This window comes from Amaranthus tricolor, chromosome 10, assembly GCF_026212465.1.
Source record: "Amaranthus tricolor cultivar Red isolate AtriRed21 chromosome 10, ASM2621246v1, whole genome shotgun sequence".
NCBI lineage: Eukaryota > Viridiplantae > Streptophyta > Magnoliopsida > Caryophyllales > Amaranthaceae > Amaranthus > Amaranthus tricolor.
Genome location: NC_080056.1, coordinates 13,225,607 through 13,246,242, shown reverse-complemented (window position 1 = coordinate 13,246,242; position 20,636 = coordinate 13,225,607). Strand labels below are relative to the sequence as shown.

Sequence of the window (20,636 nt, the reverse complement as noted above, 5' to 3'; positions counted from 1 at the left end):
CTTATGCAAGTAAAAAAAAGATGCAACTCAATAACAACATGAAATCCCTCTTAAATCCCATTTCCTGCAAGTACAAATTCTATTTTCAATATCAACCTCTAAAACATCCATATAATGGGCTACTTGGAAATGAGTTGATGTTGAAGGAATGACAGTGCACTTAGCTGCTTCTTACTTCTCTGAATCTAACGTTGTTTGTACCTTTGGACATAACAAACCCTTCCACTTCGTCAATGCCTCTTCCTTTTATCAGCCATCCTCTGCATTAGCATTGATCTAATTTCTTCAAGCATATCTATTAAGTGATGGGATCTAGCATTCATAATGTAATTGTTAAAAGTATCTACCATATTGCGAAAAATAACATCACACTTTCTTTGACAAGTGTGATCACCATTAACTTTCTTCACAATAAAGGAAGCTCGTGTTTTATACCAACTAGCGTAGAGCTTAAAGGGACAGCCATCAATACACCTAACACCAAGCTTATTCAATTTAGACTTGTCACTCAAATAAAATTTACATTTCTTCCCTAATGAATTGAATATTTCCTTACCGCCACTCAAATAAAATTTTACATTTCTTCCCTGATGAATTTCATATTTCCTTACCGCCTCCTTAAAGTCAACTGGGGTGCTAAAAACTTGCCCAACAATCCATTTGAACTTCCTAAAATCGGTCCGATCATGAACTCTAGTAGTTGCATCACCAGCTTCATCATCACTATTTTCATACTCAGAGAAACTCTGAGTGTTACTACACTCACCCAATTTCAAAACAGAATCACCCACTTGCTCTAGTTCTTCGAATGACAATGACAAATCTTGACTTTGCACAAGCTCCTCCGAAATTTCATCTTCATCTTCCTCCTCATACGATAGCTCATAATAAGATCTTGTGGATCATCCTCCTCAGATGCATCTTTATCACTAACCTTAGCACTATTACCAAAATCTGGCTCATCTTCAGAAAAATCATATTCAAGAGGTATGCAACTTTCACTAAGGGATTCTTTTGCCTTAGATGCTCTCTTAGGGGTCAACTCTTTCCTATTTCCAACATTGGACCAAACTTCACTATCTATAGTACCACTTTTTGATATTTCTAGAATCAACATCTCATTATCCTTATCATTAACTAAATACACAGATAATGCTCTATTTTCAACAGCTATTTTAGACATTTTTCCAACACAAATATCATCGGTAACTCTCTTTAACCCTTCCAAAAAGCTAACAGCATTAGGTAGATGATACCAAAGACAAAACTCATGTTTTACCTAAAGATCCTCCTTTACAATTCCTTCTAACTCAAAAAATGACATCTTATCTAGGTTTATGAAGATGGTTTTACATATCTCATACACTTACTCAAACCCAACAAATCCTTTTTTTAATACCCCACCATACCAAAACTTTAAAGTAATTGAATCATTCAAATTAGCCTAAAAACAAGCAAAAAAACACTAAATTACATCCATTTTTGAGTGAACAAACATTTTTAATTAACATCAAACAATAATCATGTATGGATTGACAAAATGGAAACAAATTTCTATCTGTTTTCGAGTAAATGGACATAGAATTTCATCCATTTTCGACTAAATGGATACAAACCCTAATTTTTGGGATTAAAAAAAATTTAGGGATAAATAATGCAATTGAGAAGAATAAACTAACTATGAATGAGAAGAATTCCAGCAGCTGATGCGTGAGAACGAGAGAGAAGTAGTAAAATCAGTGAATGTTTGTAAAGAGGGAGAAGCAGTTGATGCGTGAGGAAGATAGTATTGTGTTTTTCAATTTCTTTTCCTTAATTTTATCCAAAAATAAAAAATAAAAAAAGAGCTCAGCACATTTAGCCGATTACAAGTAAATTAGTATACCAGCGGAAAACACATGTTAAACTTCGTATTACTCATGATTAATTGAAAGTTCGTATTATTGTCGAAAAATCAGTGAAAGTTCGTATTATTCAGGGTAATTTTTTGCTTTATTAATTCAAGTTTCATTCACTGCATTTTTAAGGATGAAATAGAAAATATTAATAATTAGTGTAAATCTTCATACCGATGAAGAAATTTATTTTTTTAAAATTATGATGATGGATCGTTAAATTCTAAGAAAAATTAATGAAAGATGGTATTGGTACATAAGAAAAATTGAAAAAAATTAAGAATAAATTTGTAGGATCGAATTGTTAAATCGTAAAATCGTAGAATCATGTTATAATTCTACCTCTGCAAATTTTATTCTAATTAGCATCGTAAGATTCTACCAACTTACGATTCTACCTACGATTCGAATCGTTCGCTTATTTTTGGATCATAAAATCGTAGAATCGTAGATTAGAATCGTAATTTTAATAACCATGTTATTCCATCAACCATTGGGTGAGCTACACCTCTCTGAGGATCTAACGAGCAATAAAAGTAGTTGGAGGCGTTGTATTCGTGTGTCAGACTTTTATTTGTCCCCTTTCATTAACCTCTTTGGCCCTATGTAGTTTTGCCTATTTATTTCCTTTCTTTCTTTTTCTTCTTATGACTCTATTCTAGCCCAGCTTATTTTATATTTGTAATTTTGCCTTTTTATCTTGATGCTTTCATCTCATGTTGTAGTTTGCCTTTTTCTTCCTATGTAGTTTGTAATTCTACCTGGGAGTCTTATTTGATTGCGCGCATATCTCTTGCCCTCTCCCACGAGTGAGTACAGGTATAGTTTGCCTACTATATGTCTCCCTCTCAAACTCCGACTTTATATGAAATACTGGGTTGATGACCATGACCATGGCCATGGCCATCCTATTTATATTTAATGTACACTTGATCGAATGACATCAATTCCTTCAAGCCCTTCCCTATCTATGGGTGTTCAAAACTAGGTATCGGGTCAACCCGGAAACGGAAATCCGGGTACCCGGTTTTTCAGGTATCTAAAAATGCGACCCGATTCCGACTCGGTTTAAACTGGGTCGGAAAACGGATATCCGATTTTGTTTATTTCCTTAAACGTGTTTTTTTTTTCTCTTATTTGTTAGATTAATTTTTATATAAAATTCAAATACTAAAAGACAAACTATTAAAATCTAAAAGACTTAACTTAATTAGTCATAATTCATCAAAGATAAATCATGATGTAAGGGATAGACAGAGTTTAAAAATTAAAATACAAGCATAAGTCAATTGATGAAGAAGATGGTGATGAAGAAGACGGTATTCGTGCGCCGTCGTCACTACTCGTCGGTCGTGAAGAAGATGGTGATGATTACACAGTTGATGAATCAACACAGGTGATGAAGAAGATGGTTTTAAAGAAGATGGTTTTAAAGAAGATGGTGATGAAGAAATGGTAGGGTTTCAATTTTCACAATGATTTTGGTCATTGATGAAAATATGAAACTGGTGAAAAAGACTAAAAGAGGTATCGTGTGCGGCTAAAACATTAGAGTTTTTATTTTCCAAAATAAGTATACAAAAATTATATATATATATATATATATATATATATATATATATATATATATATATATATATAACTGGATACCGGGTACCCGAATTGTTAAAAAACGTAACACGTATCTGATCCACCCGGTTTAAAAATCGAGTACCCGATTTAAATTACTCCAAATTTGTTAACCGGGTAAATTATCCAATTTTTAAAATTCTAATATTAAATTATTCGGATAGAGTTTTAAAAATCATATATTTTTGAACACTTCTATCCCTATCCAATAAAAAAAGTCATATACTTCTACTACTCTAGAGTCTAGACATGGTCAATGGTCAACATTAACATGCTTTTTCAGATTTGTGTTGTCTTAAGCATCAATTTTAAGAAGCTGAAGTTTCCAATTCTACATTCACCAAATAACCGGTCAAAATTCCATCATTGCGTGTTCCGAAACATATCAAGTTTGATGCTTAAGTATATTCCTTATTGAATTTGTAATATTTTTCATTTTAGTTCGTCCCATTTAATTTATATTATTTTTATTTTTAGATAATAGTCTATCTTTTTTTAATCTCATAGTTACATTTTAATTCTCCTCTAATTTCATCCACACAATTTATTCTCTGTTTATTTATTATTTTTTTTAAAAAATTAATCTTTCACGCAAATCTAATTGGACAAATAAGTAGCCGTGAAAAGTGTCCAAGAAGTGACTTGTTTTGATTTAGTAATCTACTGGGGAATGGTGTAACTGAACTACTGAAGCAACCACATTATTTGGAAAAAACAATGTCCACATAACTTAGAGTGCAGAATCCTGTTCCAATTCCCTACATTTCCCCCTAACACAATACACAGTGCGTATAGAACCATCATTCATTAGGATTCTTACTAAATGAAATTATTTGGAATTGAATTCAATATTCCTGCTATTTCATATTTGTGGGATCCTACGCCTCCATTGGGTTTCCTTAGAAAAAAAGACCATCTCTTCAGATTTGTTACTGGAATAAATTCAAGAAAAGCTATTATCCCGAATAACTTGGGAGTCGTCTTTGTTACTATTTACTCCAATTGGTTATCAGTACTTCTTTTATTATTTTGAACATCATATCATGTGCTTCTGATGCGTGTCTCAAATGCTTGCCGGCTGCTATGGCCGTCGATTAGCATGTGCAAACCAGTCTACAGACAGGACCATGTTATCAAAGGGGCTCGAAAATCTGTTTTTTTATATAGTTTTTGATTTTTATTATTTCAATTATCGCGAACATATTTATACTGTTTTACACGATAGTAACCAAGTAATAAAGATTCAAATATAAATATTCCAATAAATGGAGAAATTTTATCATATACTATTATTTTATTTTTTTCTTAAATTCTAAGGGTTTTCAAGATAAAATTGACATAGGGACCTAAAATTTACGAGACAAATGAATAGGCCAATACTAGATTTGATTGCCCAAAGCAAGTAAAATGTACAACTGCCATTGCCAGTTTAGCTATAGTCAATATAGTTTACATGATTTTCAGCAATCTTGAAACGGACTAATATAAAGGCTAAAATATTACTCCCTTTGTTTACATTAAGAACACACTGTATAGCTATTGGTAGCAAACTTATAAAGACAAAAGAATATAGAAAAACATTTACAATTACGATGAACTGAAGCTGAGATACATAATCAGTACCAACACCTATGAACGCGTCCAAACAATGGACCTATCACATCTCATCCAAAGGGATTCTCAGACTGTGCGATCAGATGTGTCGCAGCATAGCCATCATAAGACCAGCACCATGCACCCTTCCTTCGAGAGACACAGATTTTGACGGTTGAGCAGACTGATCATACAAGGGCTTGTCATCGGCCAGAGCCATACGCAAGTTGAAGCCATCCCAAATTGCTGAGCTTGTGCCAACGTTGTCTGTGCAGTTTGTAATTTTATCGGTCGCAATCCCTTTCATCTTCAAGCCCACACTACCATCATCATGGACTCGCTTGTCTTGAACCTGAGCACCATGAGCCGCACAGAGACCGATTTTACCCCTAGAGAACTTATCACAAGGAATATCACAGTCTCCACCAAAACCCGATCCAGGTTGTCCCCACAAGCAGCGTTTTCCTCCTCCATGAGCCTTGCAGTAATCGGTGCTTCCCTGCGCGCTTTTTACACATCCTTCGGCTTTGCACCTTTTTCCCCCTCCATGACGAACACAGAAGTTTGCTCTTCCTCTAGCACTCTTAGTGCATTCCGGGATAGCACATCTCTTGCCACCACCGTGGGAAACACAATACAACGTGCCTCCAAGGACACGCTTGGTGCATACACCGCCACCCTCAAAACAGCATCGTTTTCCTCCGCCATGACCTTTACAAAAATCCGTGCTTCCCTCGGCGCCTTTAGTACATCCTAAAAAGTTGCACCTTTTTCCTCCACCATGAGCCTTACAGAATTTTGTGCTCCCTTGTGCACCTTTAGTACATTCAGGATATTGACAGCGGCGACCACCTCCATGAGCAATACACAGACCCGCAATCCCTTCAGCGCTCTTGGTGCAATTTTCGATGTTACACCTCTTACCTCCACCATGACGAATGCAGAGACCAGATTTCCCTCGTGCAGCACGATTGCAACCTTCATGAAACCCACATCGTTTTCCACCTCCATGAGCAATACAAAGACTAGTACGCCCTTCAGCGCTTTTTGTGCACCCTAAGTGTTCACACCTTCTACCACCACCATGAGCTTTACAAAACGCTGTCCTGCCTTCTGCTCCTTTCGGGCAACCAAATCTCTGACACCTTCGTCCACCCCCATGCGATATACAACGACCTGAAGCACCTCTAGCCCCTTTTTCACATCCAGGAAATTGACAAGTCTTCACTGCAGTTTTGCGCTGTTGTTTACGATTAGCTTCTTCATCTGTTTTAGGCATTGATAAGGAAACAAAAACAGCCGGGTCATTAGGCACGATTGAAATCTGGCTTGCACTTAACATATCTATTAGAGGTATGATAGGTCCTCGTTTCCATTTAGACGATGTTGACCCTTCATCCACAAGCTGCTCAATTTCAGACGTCAAATTCGTATTTGGTGAAGAATTCAGAGTCACACTTGTGAGATCAGAATCCGTAGCTCCAGTAGACAAGCTTAACTCAAGATCGACCATACGTTTCTCTTTGTGCACCACTCCACGGCAAGCACTTGGGTTTTTTATATCCTTGCATGCTTTCTTGCTTCCAAGATCAATACTAAGGTCTAAGCAGATATCAAATAGAGACGGCTTTTCAGCGTCTACATGAGAACTTAACGCAATATCAACAGCCGCATACTCAACCTTCTTACGTAACGAACTACCCCGGCTACCTAATTCTAGCGACAGAGAAATATCAGGGTTTACACCCGACAATTCATCAACAACATCCCGTTTTCGTTTGCCAACGCTTTGGGAATTCAGGCACAAGTCAGTATTTGCAAATCGGCTCGAGCGAGCATCAATTTTACTCGAATCCTTGAGTGCATTCAGAGAAGAGTTACACATAAAAGGCATGTTAAGGTCGTCCATCTTGTATATTTGAATGAATAGTTATCATCTAACTAAAACCTACGCAACAAATTTACAAATAACTCCAATTAATATAAACAGAGCACATGCGAAATTATCTGAGGTCGGACTCATGAACTTCCGCCACTGACAAATCCCGATGTATCCTTGCGATCCATGATGAAGACTTAAACAGAAATCTTAATCAATAGGGTGAATTTCAGCTACATACAATCTTTTTCGAATTTAATCCAGGAAATCTCTCATTCTGTCAAACAAGAAAACAATTATAATCTCAGAATGTATACAATATGTTGGCAAATATATCAGCAGAAAGCACTTCCATGAAATAGTACACTAAAGCAGAGTTACAATCATCAAACTCAATGTCACATGATTCATTAATCGCTTCACGAATCCCAAATCATAAAAAGCGAATCATGGTTAGGCTATTTTTGAACCATTTGGAACAAATCAAGAATTCAAAAGGCGAACTAAAAACGAAATATGTTTGTAATTTAGGTGTACGCATTATTAATAGGAAAATATAAATGGGATGTAATTTAGGTGTGTGCACACCTCAATAATGCCCTTAAGTCACATTATTCTCTAATAGTTTTCTAATGGAAAATATTAATAATTTGATAATTGAAAAGTTGGGAGGCCAGAAAAAGCTCAGTTTTACATGATTTTATGATATTTAATTGTTGTTTATTGCATATATTAAATCACATATTATTAAAAGGGTCAGATTAGAAAATTGATCCACGTGCATGGAACAGGGGTGTGTACATGGTAAGTCTAAGAAAGAGTTGTAAACACCTACAGTAATTCAACTCCAACTAAGTAATTTCATAATCTGCCATTTAAAAAGGTGTTCAAAAATAAAAAATAAATTAATGTAAGGTTTTTTTAAAATAAACAATATTATACTAAACAGATCAATAGATTATTCATGACTGATCAAGAGTTTTCTATTTCGGGTCCTCCATTATCGAATCTTATGTGCACATTACTTTTACGTAATTGTGAATCTATTTTTAAATCGGAATAAATCGAGTTTGATTATAAAGTCGGATAATTATCGGATCGTCGGATATGTTTTGAACAATGGGCCAACATTAATCAATAGTATTCAATTGTACATCAATATATGAACATTAATTCAAGATAAAATAGATCAAAAACTTCATCTTTACAAGTACAACTGAACAATTATATTGGATATGAAACATAACAACTGAAGACTGAAAAATTATAAAATAATCATTCGAATAAGAATACATTCAATAAAACAGCAAAAGATGCATACTTACCAAAATAAATTGTTTGCTTAAAACAATATTATCAAGCTGAACTGCAAATGACACAAACAAACAAATAAAGCATTAAACAAGAAATGTAAATTATAATAATTCAAAAATTTATAAACAAATTGAAATAGAGAAATATCTCCATTAATATTCCACAATATAAATAATATTAAAATTAAAATCATACTAATTATAATTTAAGGAAAAACAAAGGGAAGACGAAAAGATGAAAAGAAGAAAATAGAGAACCTGAAAAGTAGAGATGGGAAAATGAGGAACAGAAAAAGGAAGAGAAAGAAGAAGTATATGAAGTACGAAAATAAGACGTTAGATTTTTTTAACGGCGGAAGCGAAGACACGAAGACAGACAGAGAGAGAAAGTAAAGAAAAACGGTGAACTGATGAGACTTGACTCCTCAGAGTTGAGTTGATTGTTGCGCAGACATTCATAGAAACAGAAATAAGTTCTGACAGATGAACAATCCTGTGGGCGTGCATTTTGGTCACTGCTTACTCTTATTTAGGTTTCTGATATTTTAGTCAATCAACTCTAATTTAGTCAACCACTGTCGTACTGATTAAGAGGGATCAACTATTATATATTTTTGTACCAATTATCCTAAATTACATATTTTCTCCGTTCCATAATTGTTGCTACATTTGCATGGGCACGGGAATTAAGAAAAGTGATTGACCTACACTGTAGCTGATTGTTTACTTTATAGAATATAGTATTTTATTATTGTTAATTGAAAAAGAATAAGGAAAAATAGTTTGTTAGGTTACTTTATAGAGTATAGTATATATTTTATTATAGAGTATAGAGTATAGAGTAGGATAAAAATAGGGGTAGATAGAACTTTAAATGATTGTTTTATTATTAAAAACGGAAATGTAGCAAGAAATATGAAATTGCCAAAAATAGAAAATGTAGCAAGTATTATGGAACGGAGGAAGTATTAGAGCATACACAATGGTTGTCCAACCCCATCTTGGTTATTGATTATTTTAATATTTTATCCATCTTCCACCTCACTTATAACCACTCTTATAACCATTTGATAACCAATGTATGCCAATAGTTAACCATAATATTTTGGTTATACATTTTCTCTCTCCTACTTTTATCCAACCCCACCACACAATTTATTACTTAAATTCTATTATTATTAAATAATGCATTTGGTAATAATCATTCAAAATTAATAATTATTTATTAGCATACATTAATTAGATAAAATCTCAAAAATTTGAAAATAATGCAATTTTGATATTAATTAGTATGTAATTAGTCGTTAATTAAGACACAAACAATAATTGTAATCCTACTACATTCCACAATAATAAAAATCATACATATATATTCTATCAAATGACAAAAGTCTTTGAAAGATAATAACGAACCACGAACAAGTACAAACACAATGATATAATATTGCGATTACACATCTATTAATGCATATTATATTCCCTACTTTGAACACCGAATTTGAGCCACATATGTTCAACTAAGTCTTTCTTCAATGCTTTATGCATAGCTTCATCACGAACACGTGCTCTATTAGACATGTAAGTTTCCAAACTTGCAATTCGGTTGTTGCTATTTTGGAACTGAAAAGGCTCTTCATTATTTTCATTACTTGAAGACGCATTTGTAGCTTGATCATATTCATTTGGATCGTAATACGTTTTATATGTATCTCTTTCATCCTCAACAATCATATTGTGCATAATAATACACGCTATCATTATTTTTCCTAACATTGATGCGTCACGAGCTAGCGCTGGATTCCGTATTATTGCAAAACGAGCTTGTAATACTCCAAAAGCACGCTCAACATCCTTTCGTTTAGCTTCGTGTACTTTGGCAAATAGACCTTCTTTTTCATTTTGTGGTAGTGATATTGTAGGAATGAATGCCGCCCATGTAGGATATATACCATCAGTGAGATAATATCCCATATTGTATGTGCGACCATTCACAACATAGTTAATAGAGGATGCACAACCTTCAAAAACATCATTAAACAATGGGGATCTATCAAGAACATTAATATCATTACGGCTACCTGGTGTCCCAAAAAAGGCATACCAGATCCAAAGATCATATGATGCCACAGCTTCTAAGATTAATGTGGGTTTACCTGGTCTTCCAGAAAACATACCTTTTAATCGAAGTGGACAGTTTTTCCACCTCCAATGCATACAATCAATAGAACCTAACATGCCAGGAAATCCACGACGTTCACCAATCCTTAGTAGTCTTACTAGATCTTCTTCATTGGGCTTTCGAAGGTATTCATCACTAAAGTAAGAGACTATTCCTTCCACAAAATGGTGAAGTGAATCTTTTGCAAGAGATGCACTAATCCGAATGTAGTCATCCACAGAATCAGCGAAGGTGCCATAAGCTATTAGTCTCATTGCCGCGGTGCATTTTTGTAATGCAGAGGCACCAAATCTTCCTGTAGCATCTTGTCTTTGCTGGAAGAAGGGATGACGTTCTTCTAAAGTTTGCTTAATTCGGAGAAATATATGTTTGTTCATGCGAAATCTCCGACGAAATAATTGTGGAGGGAACACAGGATGGTCGGTAAAGTAGTCATTCCATAAACGACTGTGTCCATCCTCACGATCCCTTGGAACGGGAACCCTTAGTGGCCTTGGCACTTGATTAAACATTTGATATACTTCAATTGGATTGGACATAAAAACTTCATCCATCATTCGATCGAACTGGCGATTGGCTTGCCTTCGTCTTTCATATCGTTGGGTTTGGCTATTTTCTGAATTGGAAGAGGAATTAGAAGAGTTGGAGCTATCGTCAGATGACATGTTTTTAAAACCAAATTTGATATGAGAATGAAAGGTAGAAGTATAATAGGGGGAAATGGATGGTTGTTCAAGGGAATCCCACTCTGATGTATCCATCTTATAGAACGAGTGTGTATGATATGTAGTAATTTTTTTGTCTTATATGGTAAATTTGAAGTCTTGCATGCATGCAATGATTCATAAAGTAGTTAATAATTTTTAAAAGTAATGGAGATGCATGCCTTTGCATTGTCACTATCACCTTAACATTGTTATGTATGTCAAAGCATAGTGATGCATGCTACTATTTCCTTTTCAGTGTTAAGTACATCAGTGAATAAAATTCACTATTACCTTTTCAGTGTTAAGTACATCAATGTCTAGTGTTTAATATTTGCTTTTCAGTGTTGGGTACATCAAATACTTTACAGTGTAATGTAAATCAATGTACATCTTTTGCAGTGATATATCAAAGTCAATCAATAGGTTTAGTCAGATCAATAATAATTATATGTTATTATATACAAACTTTAATGTATTGAATAATATTATTAAGCTTATAATACGATTATAAGAAGAGACATGTAATTTAACTTAATTTTTTTATTAATAATGACATTACATAAAAAAGGAATTATTTGAAATCAACCAACATTACGACAATAATCAACCATACACTAATACATTAGTCTGAGGGGAACAACTTCTTCAACAAAGTGTTCCTTAATTCTTGATCTTCCGAAGATAAGTTTGGCTTTGAATCGAGGTGTTTAAATAACTCCATATTAATTTTTCTTTGCTTCCTTGCTTCTTTCTCCCTTTCTAGTTGCAACCTTGTAAGTTCAACTTCATTTTATAATTGCCTTATAAGGTTCATGTTCTGGGCAGTGTCTAACCATTGTTGCCATGCTCCACTTGGCATGTTTGGCACCTTGCTCATTCCTTTATTTTTGTTAGATTCGTTGCTAGAAGGAAAGCCTGAATACCCAATATCACCACTGGTTGGTGTTTCTGGGTTTGATGAAGAGGAGTAGTTTCCAGCTTCATTGATACGAGATCTCTTTGAGTCACTTCCTTGAGTGGATGTCTTTTCCTTGCATTTTTTAACAACATCTTCACTTGGTTTTCATGCTTCATGTTGTTTTAAGATGTCCCAAACATGCTTGTCTTGAAAGGTTGTAGAGCATAATGAAGACTTTGTTTTGTCGTTAGCATATATACTATATGCTAATTTCATAACATCTTCATCATTTATACCATTTCTCTTTTTTGATTCAGCATGAGCATGTGAGCCACAAAATTTAGAACATGAAGCATTAATCCTTCTCCAACGGTTTCTGAGTTGCTCCGTACCCCTCATTTTCAACAAATCTTCTCGAGTTACCCGATCAGTACCTTCTTCGAAACACCTTTGTTTGTATAGTCTAACATTATTATACATTTCCTCAATTTTTCTCCAAAAAACATCCCCCTTTTGGTTAGTGTTAGTTTTTTTATTTTGACTAACCTCAAGCCAAGCCTTCACAAGAACCACTTCTTCAGCTTTTGACCAAAAAATTTTCCTTCCATCTTGATTGCCTCCTTCATTACCTCTTTCATTACCTTCGCCTTCTTCAACTTCTGGTTCATTTTCGTCATCTAATGCATTCGATGTGTATGAACAATCGAAACTCGAAAATGCACCATCACCTTGTGACATAGAAAAATGTTGAGACATGGGAAATGTTGAATCAATTTGAGAGATTTGAATATTTTCAAAAGATGGGATAACATTTGGAGAATTTGAATAATTAGGATTTTGTGGTGGTTGAAAAGGAAACGGAGTGAAAGTACTTGGATTTGAGAAATTAAGATTTTGTGAACCGTAATTCGGAAAATTTTAAAAATTTGTATCTAAATCTGAGTTGAGATCAATTGGAAGATTAGAATAGTAAGGTTGAGGATTTGGATTATTTTGGGGTTGTGATGAGTTATGAGATTTTGTGGATTTTTTTTTTCTGTTAGATTTTGGAATGTTCATCTTAACACAATTTGCTAATAAGAAGAGTAATTTTCACTTAAAAAAAAGTTGTTTCAAAATACTTCAATATTGGGCTCATTTTATAGAGAAAAATAAAATAGACCCTTCGTGTATTTTTTTTTTTAGAATTGTATTTTAAAAATTATGGCCGTTACAAAAATTACAACGGTTATAAATTCAGAGCAAATCTCAACCATTGATATTTGTATTAGGTGTCAAAATCTTAGCCATCCATGTCAACCAAAAAGCAAAAAAAATTTGCATGACGATATACATAACCGGTTATTTGAATAACCTAGTTATTCAATTGATACCCCAATAATTTCTCTCTCCTCAATATTTTATTAATATTTTCATTTTCTCTCTCTTAATAACCACCCAAATAGTTAATGGCTGTGGGTACTCTTATACAATACAATATAATCAACTATTGCATACTTTTTTTATTATACGTATTAACATTATTCTAAATTTTATATATCATACAGCTATTTCAAAACAAGTTTTTGTGTTTTTAGCTTAAGTTTTATGAAAGTAAATAAATAAAACTACTACTTCTATTATTGTTTTTTTGAATGAAGGCTACTATTATATTTGAATAGACTAAAATGCTAAGTGATGCAATTATTATGATATAAATTGAGTTCCTTTGTTTATCATGATTATCTATATTTAAATCGAGTTCCTTTGTATATCATAAGGGAGTTACTAAATTTTACCACCCCTTTTCATTTTATCGTCACCCCTCCTCGAAATTATGTATTTGCCCCTGAAGTTTAAAAAATTACAAAATTGCCACTGGACTTAAAACTTTTAATAAATGTAAATCACACTTAAAAACCCTATTAACACTTTAATCCGTAAGATTTGTCTATATATATCGAATTTTGAGACGCGTATGAAGTACGAATTCAAACACGGTACTATCTCTCTAAAAACTCTTAAACAAGCTGTTATCTGTAATCGGTTAACTATGGCTAACGAAAGCGACTATGAATCGGATGCGGTACGTAAATTTTTAGAATTTGAATCGTTGGAAATTTAAAAAAAAAAAAGTTAAATCGCATAAAACTGGGCGATTGAACCATAGTCCAATCGCCCAGTTCTGTGCGATTGAACCATGGTTCAGTCGCCCAGTTTTGTGCGATTTAATTTTTTAAAAATTTTTTTTATTTATTTACGTAATTTATTATTATTATTATTATTATTATTATTATTATTGTTGTTGTTGTTGTTGTTGTTGTTGTTGTTGTTGTTGTTGTTGTTGTTGTTGTTGTTGTTGTTGTTGTTGTTGTTGTTGTTGTTGTTGTTGTTGTTGTTGTCATTATTAATTTTACTTTTCGTAATTTTTTATTCTTATTATTATTATTATTATTATTATTATTATTATTATTATTATTATTATTATTATTGTTGTTATTATTATTATTATTAATTCTTTTTTTAGTATTAGTATTTTTATTAATTTTTGTTATAATTATTATTTATATTTTCGTCATTAATGTAATTAATTTATATTATTTTTATTTCAAATTTGTAGGAGTTTGAAAACTTTGGAGACAACGTAGACTACTCCGGTAGCTTTGTTACGGATAGGTAATTTATTTCCGTAGATGAGTTACATAGTTGGGCCGATGCGATAGCAATAACAATTGGTTTTCAATTTACACGTGCTTCTTATAAAAAGAAAGAAGGACGTTCTAGAGTTAGTGTCTATTTAAGATGTCACCGCTATGGTAATATTAGGGGTGATGTACATAATCTAGATAATACTAACCGACCTGGTTCTAAAAGTAGAAATTGCGGGTGTAAATTTTTGATTGTAAGAAGTAGTCGTAAACCAGGAGAAAGACCTTGGATGGTAAGGGTGTGTCCTGGTGAAAAACGAAAACATAACCACCCGTTCTTAGTGTACAGAGATGGTCATGTAAGGGCGAATAGGATCAATGTAGATATTCGGGAGCACATACGACAGCTTAGTGCAACCGGAATGCAACCGGCCTTTATTATGAATTCTATTAGAGATAATTTTCCTGGTTTTTATGCTAGTATGAATCAGATATATAATATTAGGCAATCAATAAGGAGAGAAGAGATAGAGGGTAGGACTCCCCTTCAGCACTGTCTTCATATGGCCACAGAACTTAATTACGTGGTCTAGACAGACTTGGATAGCGAAGGGCAATTGAGCAGACTATTAATTGAAAATCCTACCTCTATCCAAATGATACGTACGTGGTCGTATGTTGTGCTGATAGATACAACGTACAAAACGAACAAACAAAAGTGGCCACTATGTGAAGTGATCGGAATGACGCCAACCAATCACAACTTCTTGGTTGCGTTTTGTTTGATGCGAGATGAGGCGGGTGTGTCGTATTCGTGGGTTTTGCAGGGATTGAGAGATATTTTCGGCACTGCTCAGACTCCTAGCGTCATTGTAACCGATCGAGACGAAGGTTTATCTGCAGCTATTCGTGACGTCTTCCCAGGTAAAAAGGTTTTGTTGATTAATTAATGTCGTTCTATCTATTGAATATGTCTTAATTACGTTCAATGTTTTGTTTAATGTAGATGTGCGGCATTTGTTATGCATCTGGCATATTGCCAACGACGTTGAGAACATGGTGGACAAGTTGTGTGGCGGGAAAAAAAATCAACAAGGCCAAATATTCAAACAGGGCAGATGGAACCACTTGGTTGAAAGTTCCACAATCGGGGAATTTGAACAGAGATGGCAAACCATCGTGAGTACGTGGTCGGTTAGGAACAAAAAGGTCGTTCGGTATCTAGCTGGAACATGGATTCCACTTAGAGAGAAATTTGTGTGTGCGTGGACGAATGATTGTTTCCACTTGGGTAACCAGACTACCAGTAGAGTTGAAAGCCAACACTCGTCTTTCAAGTATTACCTTGGTAGCAGTAATAGCTCATTCGATACCCTTTTTAAAAGGGCACACGCACAGATTATAAATCAGCAAGCTAGGATCCGACAAGCGCTAAGGGAATCCATGAATTCTGTAGCAAGGTCGTTGCGACAGCATTTCTTTAGACCTTTATATCGCCACGTATCTATCTATGTCTTGGAGCAGCTCCAACTTGAGTATAACCGCATGTTAGAACTGGGTGATTTTGTATTAAACAAATGCGGTTGTGTACTTCAACAAATCCATGGATTGTCGTGTGCATGTTATTTACATATGTGCATCGGTTCACATGGTGCTTTGTATGTGGATGACATTCATCAATTCTGGAGTACTTTGAGGTACACAGAGGTAGGAGACGAGATAAACGAAGGAGTATGATTCGCCAACGCCAATGACAAAGAGTACTTTCAATCTCTGGTCGATGAAGTTTTAAAATCTGATCCCGCAGTTATACGCCGAATGTCTCAGGTACTTGAGTATGAACTGCACCCTGATGGAGCCAAAATACCTGAGTCTTACGCAAGTCCACCTAGAAAGGGAAGACCAAGCACAAGCAAAACCATGAGAAGAAATAAAAGTGCATTTGAATATAGCAGATCATCTTCTCGTGGTCGAGGCTCTAGATCTTCATCTCGCGGGAGATCCAGTGGCAGATCTAGTGGTCGAGATGGAATTAAGTTCAGTTTCAATTTGTCCAGTACATGACTATCCTTTTCATTATTTACTTTCATTTGTTACAACTTCATCTTATTAACTTTATTTTCAATTATTGCAGATGATCCAGGAGGGCGCGATTTTTCACAGTTTCCATAGCCTAATGACATCCCATTCATTCTTGCACCTTACTTGTTTGACTGGATTGATGTGTTAGGTGATGGTAACTGTGGATTTAGAGCTATTGCCGTCACAGAGCTGGGAGGCGAGGAAGCATGGCCTCATTTAAGACGTGCTATGTGTATGGAAATGCAAATGAACAGAGAGCAATACCTAAGTTTGTATCTATCTCAGGAGTCGTTAGACGAGGCTATATTCAGAATAGGTTCACACGGCAATGGACCTGCTCTTTTTATTCACTGGATGGTTGCACCAATGGCTTTGTACTCTGCAGCAACGTTTCTAAACATTGGCATTGCTTATTATGGTTCTAGTAACGCTGACCCGGTGTACAACTATTTGGTTCTTCCGTTAAAGAAAGCACTGGGCGTGCATAGTGTAAATAAAGTTATACATATATGTTGGGTGAATGGAAATCATTTTGTTCAACTTTTAATGAACGACGATTCAGCCCCACTGCCGCCCATCCATCAACGTTGGAGAGAAGCAGTTGACAATTTCACCAGACATATTGACACACAATTCACTACGAGGATTATGCTCTGGAAGAATCTACGCGGGCCACGACCACGACCAAGTAATAACACCGCTGACGATGCTGTAAATTTAGATACTCCAAGTCTTACGTGTTGTATAAATCATTATTTACTTGTATTATAGAAATGATACATGAGATTCAATTTGTATATAGTCCATAGTTATACTACTGTGTATAATGGTTGTTATAGAAAATATAGAAGACATTCATTGTGTATAGTAACGATGTAATCATGAATTAAATGTGATGTAAATAGCGTCGACGAAAATAAATACAATCATTAATGTAAAATAGTTTAAGTACAGACTATGAAGGGCCATGCCCTTTAAAAATTTGTCATTCGGCAAATAAATCTCTACAATCATTAAGGTATATTTCTAACGCATGTCGTTGACGGGGGTTCATATCCACGAGCAAAGGAGGTAGTCTAGCCACTGGAGCGAATCGACTGGGCCACTCATTGAGGAACTGAAAAAACAAAAGGAAAAATGGAGTTAACAAGATATAAAACCATCAAAAAAACACAAAGACATAGCATAAAACAAGTATATTTTCAAAACTCACGTATTCAGCTCTGCTCTGAGAAGGACCAGGACTGGAAGTCGGGCCTTCGTCGGGGGCTATGTACGGGTGCGAGCACACTCTGAACCAGTTAACGTAAGTAGGTTCAGCCTCTGATGGAACAGATGCCCGACGAAGTCCCTGCTCAACAAGGTGGGCACTAAAGGGGAACCTACTCCATGCCTCCAAATAAAAAGTAGAAGAAGCAAAGGTCGCGGAGTAGGTACCGTGTGCCGGTCGTAGAGCCTTGGCCGGTCTCATAGGAGCGGGGGGAATAGCCTGCATGAACCCGATCTGTCGCAATGTCCGCTCTGGCAAATACACCTCGACGATATCAAAGCACGTGATACCCCCGATGATGGTGGTGCGTCGGTGCTCATTCAGCAACGCACTAGGAGCAGAATTGTACGGAGTCCATTCCACCTGCATGCAGGCCAAGTTAAAATATAAGAATAATGTAAAATTAAAAACACATGTATAAAAAAATGTCATGTAATGTACAATACCTGAGTCTTCGTCATTGAGTCAAGAACCCTACGGCAGTGCTTCAGCCGGTCCACCTCACAACATGGTTTCTTCGTTGACCAAATCTCCGCCCTAGTCATGTTTGGCTCATCTTCTCGGCGAGTATGAGGGCGGAAAGCGGGAAAGTACTCATAGATCCATGTCTGAAGCAATGTGAGGCAGCCCGCAATGGTCTTGCAACCTGCCCTAGATGCCATTCCGAGCTGCCTATACAAGTAGGCCAAGGTCACCGCACCCAAGGCCACCTCCTGCTGATCGACGTTCACGGCAAGTATTGGGTGAGGTCGCATGCCAATTCTGGTCTTATCCGCCAGCATGGTAGAGCCGACGATAGCCATGTAGTACGCTGTCGTCTGGGTATCCATGGCCTGGCACCTATGACACAGCTGCATCACTTCAGCAACGTTCACGCAACCGCAGGTGGATGCACCTCTACGCCGAAGCTCAGACATAGGCTCCCCGAACAGATTGGTGATACCGACCTGCCACTCCACCTCAGAAGGCTTAGCCGGCAGAGAACCTTCAATAGAAATGCCCAGTATGCGTTGTACGTCGTGCAACATAATCGTCATTTCCCCCATGGCATGTGGAAGGTGTTCGTATCCGGCTGCCACCTCTCCACGAACGCCGATATCAAAGCACAGTCGATGTGCTGGTGCATAATGTCCGGTAGTCGGCCGAGGGAAGTGGCAGGTAGAACATCATTTAGCGCATCGGACATATCCCTCAGTCGGATGATGGACTCCACCTACCTCTTCCTAATACGGCAATCCAGAATCGGAGGCGTACGCTCGGAGCCGTCGAAAATAAGTTTAGCTATGTGCCCGCCATAGCTAGGGATCAGTCGCGTATCTATCGGCCCCTTGGGCTGGGGCGATGTGACTAACCAGTCCGTGTTAGCGGACTGTGAGGGCCTGCTCTCCCGTTGCGGCTCATTATCGACGAAACTACGTCCTGCGCGCTCAGATGCGACAAAAGAACTAGGGCCGCCACGTGCGAATCTCCCGTTGGGCCCCCGAACAACAGTCCAATCCAATGGGCGAGAATCAGGAGCTTCGTATTGAACATCATCAGCATCATTATCATCATCACTAGAAACCCCCCAACTACTTTGGATGCTGCTAGACTGGTCATCAATAGGGGTTCGAACTAGGTCTAGCGCACTCGACCTTTGGGCAATACTGTGTCTGGCAGCCTCTTCCTGCCTAGCCCTCTTAGCAGAACCCGTTACCCACCTCTCATGCGGGTCCCCTCTGAGTAAGGTAGGCCTAGAACTATTACCTCTTAATAATTGTCTAAAAAAACCCTTTCCTTTTCCTTGATTACAAGCCATTTACTACAATTTTTGACAATTTCATTAAATATTAATAATAAATGAACATAATCAGACATTACGTTACATTAACCACATGAACAAAAAACAATATTAATTTTCTAAATTGACAATAATCATAAAAATAATAACAACATTAACAAAAATAATAACATTAATAATAATCATAACAATAATAACACAAATAATAACAATAATCATAACACTAATAACAAAAAAAAATTAAAAATAAAATTAAAGGATAATATAATAACAATAATAATAATAACAACCACTATAATAATAATATAATAGTAAAAATAATAAGAATAACAGTAATAATAATAATAATAATAATAATAATAATAATAATAATAATAATAATAATAATAATAATAATAATAATAATAATAATAATAATAATAATAATAATAATAACAATAACAATAATAATATAAATAAAAATAATAATAATTATTCTAAAAAACAAAAAATGGAAAAAAAAATAAAAAAAAAAAAAAACCAAACTACACCAATAATAAAAAAAAAATTCAACAAAACATACAAAGTTTATTAATAATAATAATAATAATAATTATAATAAACATATTTAAAATAATAAATTAATAATTAAAAGAAAAATAATAATTTAATAATAAAAATAACAACAATTACAAAAATAATAAAAAAATTAATAATAATAACAGTAATAATAATAATAATAATAATAATAATAATAATAATAATAATAATAATAATAATAATAATAATAATAACAACAACAATA

At 35.2% G+C, this 20,636-nt stretch overlaps 2 protein-coding genes across 2 annotated transcripts; both read right to left on the bottom strand.

Moving 5' to 3' along the window:
- Positions 1-4,893: 4,893 nt before the first annotated feature.
- On the bottom strand, positions 4,894-8,810 carry LOC130825867 (uncharacterized). Its single transcript, XM_057691313.1, has 3 exons — positions 8,568-8,810; positions 8,322-8,362; positions 4,894-7,273 (listed from the first exon to the last, which is right to left on the bottom strand). Exon 3 carries the CDS (start codon positions 7,024-7,026, stop codon positions 5,218-5,220), a length of 1,809 nt encoding a protein of 602 aa, XP_057547296.1. The 5' UTR covers positions 7,027-7,273; positions 8,322-8,362; positions 8,568-8,810; the 3' UTR covers positions 4,894-5,217.
- A 960-nt stretch (positions 8,811-9,770) lies between these two features.
- Positions 9,771-11,249, bottom strand: LOC130824856 (uncharacterized). The gene has a single exon (XM_057689872.1). The coding sequence runs from the start codon at positions 11,247-11,249 to the stop codon at positions 9,771-9,773; it is 1,479 nt and encodes a 492-aa protein (XP_057545855.1).
- Between the last annotated feature and the right edge of the window lie 9,387 nt (positions 11,250-20,636).

Coding starts and splice junctions, on each gene's coding strand:
- LOC130825867 (XM_057691313.1), bottom strand. CDS start 7,026: ATGGACGACCTTAACATGCCTTTTATGTGTAACTCTTCTCTGAATGCA.
- LOC130824856 (XM_057689872.1), bottom strand. CDS start 11,249: ATGGATACATCAGAGTGGGATTCCCTTGAACAACCATCCATTTCCCCC.